Genomic DNA, 12,279 nt, shown 5'->3' on the forward strand with positions numbered 1-12,279 from the left:
ATGTGCTTCTAGCGTTGGAACGCGTTTGTGCGAACGAATTCCGGACACGTAGCAGCGTAATGGTGCAACGCAATGCTCTAAACATCCAGGTCACGATAGCGCAGTTAACCTGTATATCCGTTGAGTCCATTTCGCGATACGTTCACGCTGAAATCGTCGTTGTTCGCGTTGTATCGCTTTAACCAGGAAACTGACTCTGTCGAGCAGAACGTGTGTTGAAATGGAAAGACATTAATTTTTCGAAGGCTAGGAAAAAGAATTTTCACCATTGAAAATTGAAATTAGAAATTAGCGGTATTTTAATAGACTGTGACTGATGATACACAAAGAGATTAGTTCCTTTTTTTTTTAATTAACAGAAAGAAAATCAATTATTGTTGAACCGCTGTTAGAAACGTTTTGTATAAATTGAAGAAACTGCTGTGCCAAAGTCCAAGTAGTTGAAAAGCAATTGAAAATCAATCGCAATGGAAACCATTTTTTCAAACTGTACTATAAATTCGTAGCCAATTAATATTCATAGTTACAATTTACACTTTCGAATATGAGATCTAATGGTAGCTAGTATTTCTCAGGTTTAAAGCAAGTTTAATTAAAAAGAACGGTATTTAACTACCCCTCCATATACATAGCGTATAATTCGAACGTATATCCTATTCATAAATCGTTTCATTCACATCACGCGTGCGGGATAAATCGGCGAAATAAAAGCACACAAGCTTATAGAGAACTCGTAGAGCTTGAGAGTCGCTTCGATCACTCAATGGCCTGGTTTATGGATATCGGTGCGGCGATATAATCCAGATGCAAATTATCGTCTTCCAGCTTCGGTCCACGGCGCACTTAATCAGCCTCGAGCACGATAGCATCGTGAAGAGCCACTCTGCCCTCCCCTCCGCCCTATTAGCCCCGCCAAGAGAAATTCCCAGGGTGACTGTCACAATTAGCTTAAGCAACTTCTAAGCACAATGACCGTTGCTCGAAGAGTTTCTCGTACGTCCTCTCGCATTTCCCTCACGTATCACTGCACCCCTTTTCTCTTCATCTCCCGTCTCTGATCCGCGTTCCGGAAACGGATGTTACTCGCGGTGAAACGTAAAACCCAGCTACTCGAGATATTTTGCTGCTCTGGGGTACGAGAGACAATTTTTAATCCTCTTACGTTGCGTCGAGTGTACGACTGAAAAGTATAAATAAAAAAAAATGTGAAAAATATATGACGTTGACAAGACTAATGAAACGATGGATTAATTAAATCGATGGATTATCAGGAAAAATGTCGTCACGGGCTTATTAAGAAGAAAACAACTTCCGTTTCCTGGACAAGTTTTTGATACGGCAAACTTCAAGCGAGCTACTGGAAGCTGTCAATACGTGAAAAGGGGTAACGAAATGAAATTAAGAGACACGACTTCCGTGACGTTTCAGTTCGTAGGTTTAGGGTGAAACGAGTAATCGAAGATCGAACGCTTTTCCATTGAACACGGATAAATTTGAAAAGGAATGACAGCATTCACGCACCTGTAAGCTTCGCGACAATTATAATTACAATTACAGCTTGAGTTAGAAAGGAAAAACGCGATGTAAAATCGTTGCAAACTTTGACTAATCTTTTTTTATATAGACAGTAGTTAGAATAGAATTGGTAGTAATAATCGTTACAAATTGTTTATTGCAATATTGTCTTTCTTATACGTATTTTGTAGCTTTTCTATTAATTTTTGTTCAACGTGATAGTAGAATTTCCACTGCTATCAGTCGTAGGTAGACTCAGTATGAAATATAATTAAATTACCTATGAAAATAGAAAAATCTGTCCTTTTGTGGCGAATATAAAGTTTCTTATCTTTGGACGTAAGAGTCTTATATTATGTTATATTAATTTAAAACAAGAACAAATAAAGTGGAAGGAATATTACGATAATTTTGCGATGGTGATTGAGAGGGTGGTCCTTTAGCCTAGTTTCCAAGTTCCCAGAGAGAACTCATCGGTTGTCTCGTGACGATCGACGAAATCGAAACTTACTCGTTCAAACTAGCCTTTCAATTCTGTCTGTCGATAGGAGTAAATTTTATCAAGAAAGTTAACAGTTCGATATAGCGATTCTCGACCTGAGGGTAGTTGGAGAGGCGCGCATGTCAAACGTTTCTCCTCGAACGTGCAACTACCTTTAAATTTCATACGTATACCTGTGAATAACATCGTTTGCTCTAGCGAGACATGCAACGCTGCTCTAGCTGCGCTACAATGTGGAAGCATACTTTCGTGAATTAAAAAAAAAAAAAATAAAAAAGACAAGAATTTTAAATTAATTTTCCACTCTATAATTGATGTACATGTACACATTTTTGGGATCAATCGATCAAGAACGTCTTAAAATATTATGTAAGCCAGGTGGAAAATCATATTTTCGAGAAAATTGCGTTTAGACACGTCTGCGTGTGATCTTCGTTTTCGCCACACACGCGTTTCAGAAGAGTGGAAAGAAAATTCTATTTCAGGTATTTATAGAGGCTTGAATAATTCAGGAGGACGTGTCCAAGGGGAAAACACCGTGAAAATTGCAGCTAGTGATTTATGTTTCGCTTGGTCATGGAAGATGGTCTTTTGAGGGATAAGAAGCGGCTAGGTTTGATAGTAAAATGCAACTTAGATTGGTAAAACGCGATAGCGCGAACATTAAATGTTATTCGGTTGGAATTTTAGATGAGATTCAAAGAATTGTAGAGTTACGCTGAGAAAGAGTGAAATATGAATTTGGAAATGGGATTTGAAAATTTTATGCACACGAGGTCAGTTAAATTTCGATGAAATAGCATTGTTAGCACCTTCCTCTTTCTTTTTTTTCTGAAAGAGTAAGGCAATGAAAAAATAGATCTTGAACATGTATGTATGCTTATGTTTTACTCTTTCTTTACGCATTCTATCAGTCATTCCACTATTTCTATTACCTTTCAAATGTTTCTAATACACCGAAAGATCTCTAAATACAATCTGTACAACACTTTTTTCAAAGATGAGGAATCTCTCAAAGATCATACTAAAGGATTCTCACGCGATTCCTCGCACAAAGTACTTCCGACCAAATACGTATATTTCTCCAACGAAACGTCTCTAGTTATCCTTACACATAAATAAATAATAAATAAATTTCCGTACAATATAAAAAAGAACGACAAGATGAAAAATAACTGTCTAATAGCGGAAGCTTGCAGCGCATTATAATTCACAATTTCTACAACGAATTTCTCAAAAACAAAGAAAGTCTTAGACATCGTGCTGAGGGATTCTCACGCGATTCCTCACGCTAAGTGTTTCTCAGCAAATACCTACTTCTCTGATAAAACACCTGTAATTATCAGGAAACAGAGTAAAAAAGAACGACAAGATGAAAAACAAGTATTTAGTAGCGGAAACTTGTAACGTATTCTCACCCATAATTTGTACAACGAAGGGACGAAGAAACTTTCAGATATCACGCCAAAGGATTCTTACATAAATCCTCGCACAAAGTGCCTCTGACCGTAAATAAATAAATAAATCAATAAAATACCGCCGATTATCACGAAACAACAGGAGGAAGGAACGAAAGAAACAAATATCCGAGGAATAAATATCCAGTAGCGGAAACTCGGCGTCGATCTAGCAAAGCCGAGATTCGCGTGCGTGCACGCGTGCTTTCGTGACTAACGCACAAGTGAGACACCGTATCGCACGCGATCGCTCGCACGTGAGTGCGTCTTAATTAAAACGGGGTCACGAGCCAACCGGAGTAACGAACCTCCGACAAGTTAAGGGGGTTCCACTATGCTCTCAGCCTTCTCCGTCTCTATTTTCTCTCTCTCTTTTTTTCTTTTTTTTTTTCTCGTTGGAGTGCTGATTGCGACAACTTGCTTTCGAACGTAACGAGATACCGATCTCTCTCGGTATTTGCAACACCTCTCTCTACGTTCCTTTTATTAGTTTTTCGCTTATAGAGAAGCTACCTCGTGAAGAACTGAAAATAATCAACGCGAACACTTTGGGCTGTGAGAGAATTGACGACGACGAATTGACGATGAATCGCCTTAGATTTGCAGATCGCAAATCAGATTACGAAGTTGTTCGAACGATGGAAAATGAACCTTCTGTCGAACGTTTAACGCGCGTACTGCGATAATTAGGCCGCCAAGTTTCATGCAGATTTTGAGGAAATGAGACCTATAACATTTATTTCTTTCGACTAAGTATTATGATATCCGTTATTTTATGAATTTTATATATTTTTGCAATTTTAAATTCATCGTAGATGCATAAATATTCGTGTCATTTTGCTTTTTTTACATATTATCCATTTATTTGAATAATAAATACAATTGAAACGTCTAGGAAAGATAGAGTTAACCGATTTAGTTTCTAGGAACATCAAATATTCTCAATGCATCTTACGTTTATTATTCTCTGGCCATTAAAAGGATTCTTCATTTCCATTCAACGAATTCTAAATCTTCGGAAATCCATTGAATCGAAGGTATTCTATAACGGAATCGAAGGATAGAACCAGTTATTGGCATTAGAGACGTAGAATATTTCACAGTTGCTCTTTCCGCTTTTCGTAAGAAATTACCCGGATCGCTTTTGCGTTCCTTTATAAGCGTGTAGGATCGTCTAGGGGACTGTTTGTAGTAAAATCAGACCAGACGAAGTTCTCAAATTGTCGTTCGGGGAAAGTTTGCACGTGAATTGCGCAGCTTTTTAGTCGTTTGAGAAACAACACGAAGAGTGACGTATGAATGTCAACGATAAATTCTTGTCGATAAACGTCGTGGCAAGGCGGGGAAGTTATTAGTATTCGCGACATTTTAAACGGCGGATCGCTTTCCACTGGTAACATATTGCTTAGAAAGTTGTGAATGTGATCCGCTTTTCTGCCAGGGTGTCGCGCGAGTTTACTGCATCATCGTACACATAAATCTTCCCCGTGTCTCGGTCGTATTAAAATCACTATTTCCTCCGACGATAAACAGTATTCCTCGTTGAAGTATAAAACACTCGAAGTTATAAGTTTTATAAAAGTTGTTCACACGAACTGTCTCGGTTTTCAAATTTATGTCGAAGAGAAGATTGCGACCAGCCTTTTTACCATAACGTAAAAATTGAGTCTGACGTCTAATGCGTAACGCGACGGTTCTTAACCATTTTGCAAATATATATCTGCAAAATTGAAATATCATAGATTAGAATGTCTACTGTGTAAATAAGAGTTAAACGATACGCGTGTTGTTGGTTAAAAACCATTGTCGTAACGCATCGTCGTCTGTATTTCCTTTAAGATAATTCTCGGCGAAATGTTAGCCAAACTGGAATTTCTTAATAAATGTTAATAGACGTAAGGGTGATACGATATCATGGAAATAATAATTTTGATTTATTTATTTTGTGTTCATTTCAAAAGGTTAAATGTTAATATAGATAATTGCAATATCCAATGCAAGCATCCTTTTTTATTAGTATTTAAGAAAAAATTATGCAGACGATTTCACAGAAATTAATGAATTCTCTTTATGACATTTCGATGTAATTTTGTGGCAATTTTGGTACGGTTCTTAAATATAGCTTTCCTGTATCAGAAAATAGGTAAAAACTCTCTCTTTTGTGTTAAAATGCATCAAGTTTTGTTAACAAATTCTCGATAACTGTGTGATAAATAAAGATAATGGTCTTGAATTTTGAAGTTCACCTGAGGAATATCTTAAAATATCATCCTTCTAATAAAAAGAAAAAAAGAAAAAAAAAGAAGAAGAGAAAAGGAAGCCAGTTCTTAAATCCAAAAATCTTCTCACTATTAACAAGACATTCATAAATATATTAAAAGAAAAAGATGCAATAACCACGAAAAATTACACAAGTATCATGAAACGTTAATCTCGTTTCTTTCTAACCAATTTCTAGCAAACTGCGTTCCTCTCCAAAGCCCTTAAGATACCACAAACCATCCCTCACGGATTACTTCAACAGCTTTTCCCCATTTCGAGTGTGGTAAAGCGGTTGAGTAGTATAGGCGCGTGTGTGGTCAGACATTGAACACAGACCCTTCGAAGGCGGCCTAATAAAAGCCGAAGGAAAGTTGCCACTTGTTGCTGAATTACGCAGTAGAGAACTATACGGCAGCAATGCTTAAGCCAACCAATATCGTCTCGGTATATCCTGGGAAACGGAATGGCCGCGTCGAGTTCGCATAAATCGCACAGAAGGGAAACAGAACTCGAGGCCCGTGTAATCTTGACGCTTTTAACATTGAACACACACGCCGTAGTGCGTGTCTGTCCCTTCCGTTTCCGCCACGTTCTGGTAACAAGGCGAGATTTATCGCTGGACGATATCCATTATACGTTTGAACGCACACGTTTGTTATACGCGTGTTGTAATGTTATAGCATTTTCATTTTTAGTGGATAGAACGCAAGTTAGTTGACTGAGGCGCGATTCCCAATCATATTTTGACCTAATTCTGCTGTCTTCGTTATTTCTCAGACATCTTTTCTCTTTTTCTTTTTGAATATTTTATTCGTGCGAAACGTGGAATATATAAAAGATAGTAAACTTATATTGAATACTAAAATCACATATTTTAAAAACTATCTATATCTTAATAATCTCTGTTGAAATAGAGCATTCATTTCGAGAACAACTTTGCAAAACGACTGTTAAACTTCGTACTATTATATTGGTAGAAACAAATTTGCAGAAATAAAATATCCGAATGAATAATTTTATGTATCAAAAAAGTACAAATCTTCTATGATTTAAAATATCATAAATCATAAGATTACAGGGTACAGCTTCGCACATCAAATACCCCAATCACGACCCTCTTTCAATTGTACATATTTCAGAAATAAGATATCTATAACTCGTTCTTAACCCCAAACACATTCGCAGACCAGAGATCCAAGAATCAAAATTACTACTGTACTCATCGTACAAAAAGCCAACGATACTGAGAGAGATCGCCAACTTTTTAGTCCCGATTTTCCTCGACGATATTCTCTGCGGATTATCTCTATATACAGTGGAAAACGCAACAGCAGTCCGCTCTGAGCTTATGCAAGGAGAGATCAAAGCGGTTTTCCCAAAGCTTGATCGTATGGATTTACGCTTCGTTAGTTGCCGCGGCCGCGCCTTTGGCCTTATTATCGCTATAGTAAGCGGTCCACCGGGACGACCGACGACCGATGGAAATTGCTCGCGAAACCGCTCGGGATTATGGTAATCGCGCGATGCTCCCTACGTACTCTCGTTAATTTACCTCGCTCCTCTTTTTTCTCCCATCACCTCGATAAGGCTTCTCTCTGAATCTACTTCGATTTCCATTGTAATTCCTTGCGCGCTTATCACGCGAAAACGCTTTGAATACGAAGGTACGCAATCTTTATCGAAGAATTTTGTTATTAATGTATCTGTTGGGAAAATCGAACTTTGCTTGATTAATGGGGAGTTACGGTTTAATTAATCATCTTGGGTGTTATCTTATGGCAATTTAAGGTAGATTTGTTATGATGCTAAGGATTTCGAGATTTAGAGTTGGACAAATCGGTACACTTACATAGATGAAATTTTTAAAATGTTTAACTATTATTCGACACAGTCCACTTACACGAACGTCTAACAATAAGACACGCGTTGTGTGACATACTCTCACATTTCGCAGTCGATACAAGTTTACAACATTATTATGTATTTTACAGCAAATGTGGAATCCTCTTGTACGAACATGAACTTTTATTAACTGAATGAAAAGTTATAGGTGGTAGAAAAAAATATGTGGATTCCTATTATATGAACGACCTGATTATACGAACTAACTTGTCCATACACATAAACGGAGTTCTATCGTATGTCACTTAAATCAATCGTTCAAATCGGAAGGTATTTCTAGTTTCTGTTTCATATGAAATCTTATAAGGCGATATTCCATACATTGTTTGCAATTATACATATGCTCATGCTTTTACCCTTTTTTGAATCCTCGAAACTACTGTACTCTACGCTGTAGAGACAGCATTATGTACCTATATTACAGGAAACAAAGAAGCTCGATTTTTGAGAACTACATTTAATTTTATAACATTTAATTTGACACTGTAAAATCATATATTTATTGTACTATTATATTGTCATTAGACACCCTATTTATAGTAGGTTATTGTTATTTCCATGTTTATTAGACTAACGTTAGAAACTCCTACTAAATAAGACTTTGGTCTTTTCTAAAAAAAAGGAAACTACAAAAAATGGATAAAAATTAGATGGCTAGAAACACGTACATGCATATAATACATAAATATTTCCATTTTATAATCATATCAGAATAGAATTATACTCCCCAAAATATCTACCTGTAAATATCTAAAAGCCGGAAATTTTATGTTTTTTCTTCGAAGCCACCACAACCTTTTCTTGAAAATTTCACTTGGAAAACATCATCCTCCGCTGCTACCGCATAATATTTCCACTCTTACCTTCCGTAGAATACGCATTAGAACTCAATTCCTCGACCTGCGCTCCGGATTTCCTCATTCTTCCAAGTGAAACAGATAGAAATCCCAGCTTTACAGAAGCATATTTCGCCGAGTCACGTCTCCGCACTTCATCCCCCAAGAAAACCAAGACTTCGTCCGTGATTGTGGATCAAAGAACCGTGGTAAAAATTCCTGTTCAGGCCCCGTGTTGGCCAGCTTACCCTCAAATCCATGGCGTATACGTGGCAAATGTTTCCTTTTGAACGAGTTGTAAACGTCGGTAAATAACTTGCCTCCAGTTACGTACGTCTCCGTGTGTATGGAGTTTGCCAAGTAACATCGGTTGGAAAGTTTCCCCAGCGCTGTGTGCCTCTCTCTCTTTCTCTCCTCCTCCTCAACCATCGTAATTTCACTGTGGAAACATTCGCAAACAAGTTTACCTAATCTCCGAAGTAAATTCGTGTACGCGTGTTTGACGTTGCTCGGGCATTAATCGTGCTCGATTAATCGCGCTAGGTAATTTCGCGAATCGACCTTGAATTTCCCAAGAGAGAGAGAAAGAGAGAGAGCGAGGGAGAGAATCGCGTTGGTTCTTCCGGACAATTCGTTTGCCATTTCGGTTCCGAGCTGTTCAGACGATCATTCTAATTTAGCTTCTGCTGCAGAGAGCTGTTTCTTGAAATTAATTGTGTTTCGACGAAGATAAAGGTTGAGGTTTTCTGGTTAGAGCGGCGATGAGAGAGCGGTAGAATTATTGAGATCTCGGAAGGTGGCTATATTTTTGGAAACGTGAAAATAAGGAATGGTTTTAGGGGTATAAATGAACGTAGAAATGGACGCGATGAAATGGTTTTTAAATATATTGCCAAGCACAGTAATAAAATTCGAACACGATATCAAAGTTTGGTTAAAGTTAATTGTATTTGGAAGATAAAGGACATTTACGTTTAGTCAATGAGCAGAAGTTCATTTAATTAAACCTTAAGTTATTTCTATAAACGGAGTACAGATAAATGCAGTGCGGATAAATGAAGATTTGCCGTATAAATAAATTATGCAGATATTTTCAATACATATTTGATATTCATACTGTCTCTGCATTTTAATCTCAAGTCTCTCTTTGCGCTCTCTGACGTTAGAAACTTGTCAGTTACTTGCTATAAATACGTAAAAAGCTCGCTAAAATATTTATAGCGAATTCCTGTACCTATAAAATTAATTAAAAGGAAGTCGAACGATTTCATCATTTTTCGAATCCTCTCCCAGAGATAACGAGCAGGGACGTTTGATCGATCAAAATAGTGTGATGAAAATTCATTCAATATAGGTCATTTCCTGAATTACTATATTTTACCTGATTTCGTAGAAGGACGCGTAAGAAAATCGAGAGAAGATAGAATGGCGAAAAACGAAATTAGGTCGTTAAAAAATATAAGTTTGAATTGGTTGACGATTTCATAATAAACTGGCAATTAATTAGCCCGAAGAAAATATCTATTTTACGTAATTGTTTAAATTGGTATTCTTCAGTTTCTTTTTAACCCAGCTCGATAATAAAAGAGAAACATTTTAAATAATAAATGAAAATTATGTTACAAACTCGGTTGATCTCTGGATACTCTTTACTAATAATAAGAAAACGGTCTGAATAATTTCTTTTTCCTTCTGCTTCAGTGTGCGGTGACATTCACGGACAGTTCTATGACCTGATGAAGTTGTTCGAGGTGGGCGGACCACCCTCCACGACGAAGTATCTCTTCCTCGGCGATTATGTAGACAGGGGTTATTTCAGTATCGAGGTAAGTTTGAAAATTCATTACGATACTCTTGTTCGCTTGAACTTCGCACAAACGCCTCCGTAGATCGCTATCGCGTTAAATAGAAATATTTAAAAAAAAAAAAAAAAATGGCATCGCTGCTACCTGATAATATCAATTTACGCGATTAAAACTTCTTATTCGAGGTAAAATAATAATTTTAATAATGATACAAACGATTGGATACAATATTTATTCATTATGTGAGACTGTTCTTTTATTTCATTGAAAACTTTCATTTTATACAATAAAACAGGAATTATTATTTTATCCTCCGCTCCAATTGAAATTTTAAATTGTATCGGATGAATTCCGTGTCCTTGAGGTTTTCGAACGCTTCCATAAATGTAACAAATAGCGTAGAATCTTTTCCCTTGGATTATTTCCTGCGCAAGAAAAATAATAATTTACTTTAATAATTTTTCTTAGAGGTAGGCAGAGAGAGAGAGAAAGATTTCTTCTTTCAATATCAAGAAAAATAATTATTTGGATAACTCCTCCTGGTATTATCATTCTGTGATCGTTTAATTTTATCACAATTTTCAAAAGTACGTTTCTCTAACAAAATTTCGAGAAAAATGTTCTTCAAAAATTTCATTCCACCCTATATAATATCAATGATTATTTTACTATCTAATTTCGTTCTATTATCGTACCAATTGAAATTTAGCACGATATCGAGCAGATTCCAAGTTCTTGAAGGTCTTCCTATTACGATAGAACACGGAACGCGTGCAGACTCGCATTCACGAGGCACGTAGACCGGAAGCAGAGAGTTTCTCTGCTCCTTCCCTCGATTATCGGACTTTCTAATTAGCGATCCGCTCGGTTAATTACCAATTAATATGCTCTTCGTTTGTCCTGGAATGTGGTTAACCATCGAGAATACGAAGTTCAGGCCGTTCTCATTTGAAATTCCCGCGCTCGTTCGGAACTTGCACGGATTTATTCCCCTTTAGGAACTACGAGACGTGCTTTATAGGATTTCTCATATTTTCCTAGTAATCGGGAGAGCATAGAGAGAGGAAATTCTACCAGGTCTGCTTTTGAAAGAATTTAGAGGAAAATAGCTTTTCAGTCGAATAACAGCGATTCGATTTTTCAGCGTTTCGAAATTTTTATCGAAAATAAAAAAGTTTGAAATTTTGGTTTACTAATCATACGGAATTGCCGGTTAATTAGACGGCTGTAAAACAGAATCGTTTAGAGTTGCATTAGCGAGTAATTAAAAGCAGTTTACGCACTTCCAATGACTAGACAGAGAGACATAATTGATACAAGTTTTCATGTGATTAGTACTGTTTGGTAATCGTAATGGTACTTATCAAATTCCCCATTTGCATTAAAATGTATAAATAGTATGATGTAATGTACAAATATTCTATGTTGTTCCATTCCCATTACTCGGGTTCTATATCGAAATACGAACTATACGATACTATACTAACTATATATACGAACGAATAAAGTAAAATAATGGAAAGAAAATATTTGTTCTTCATTAATGATTCACAAAAAAAAAACTGAAGTATTATTAAAAGAAACAAAAAATGATAGTAGGTATGAGTGCTATAATATACAATAATGATAATGATAAATGTCAAAGAGGGAAAAATAAAGGAAGACGATGTAGAAGAAAGTATGCAAGTACTCAATTATTACAATAATTGATTTATCCTGTTACACCAATCACGATTATTATTAACGACGAAACACACAAATTATTCCTCGATATTTAAGCGCATCGAACTCCAGCTCAATCGTCCCCGATATTTCAACGTCAAACAATTTTTTCGCAAATATAGAACCGTATCTGTATGAGAAGAAATCTATAATATCATAGTTATAAATAACGCTTGCCGGAGCTAGACGACTTGTCGTCGTCCACATGAAAGGACGTCCTCAGGATCGAGCAAGATGAAAAGAATTTCAACCGGTGGCTGGATTGAAAAATCGAGAAG

The 12,279-nt window shown here is 36.6% G+C and overlaps 1 protein-coding gene across 12 annotated transcripts in view; it reads left to right on the forward strand.

Annotated features, from left to right (window-relative positions):
- LOC126914578 (serine/threonine-protein phosphatase 2B catalytic subunit 2-like) overlaps nt 1-12,279 on the forward strand; it is a 237,144-nt gene that overhangs the window by 133,527 nt on the left and 91,338 nt on the right. For 9 of the 12 annotated variants that reach the window (XM_050718695.1, XM_050718696.1, XM_050718698.1 and 6 more), the window contains exon 3: nt 10,176-10,300. The exons of the other annotated variants lie outside the window; for them this stretch is intronic. In XM_050718695.1, coding sequence (XP_050574652.1) covers nt 10,176-10,300 — 125 coding nt within the window. The remainder of the gene's footprint in view (nt 1-10,175; nt 10,301-12,279) is intronic. 12 annotated transcript variants of the gene reach the window in all.

The sequence above is a fragment of the Bombus affinis genome, chromosome 3, assembly GCF_024516045.1.
Source record: "Bombus affinis isolate iyBomAffi1 chromosome 3, iyBomAffi1.2, whole genome shotgun sequence".
In the NCBI taxonomy this organism is placed as follows: domain Eukaryota; kingdom Metazoa; phylum Arthropoda; class Insecta; order Hymenoptera; family Apidae; genus Bombus; species Bombus affinis.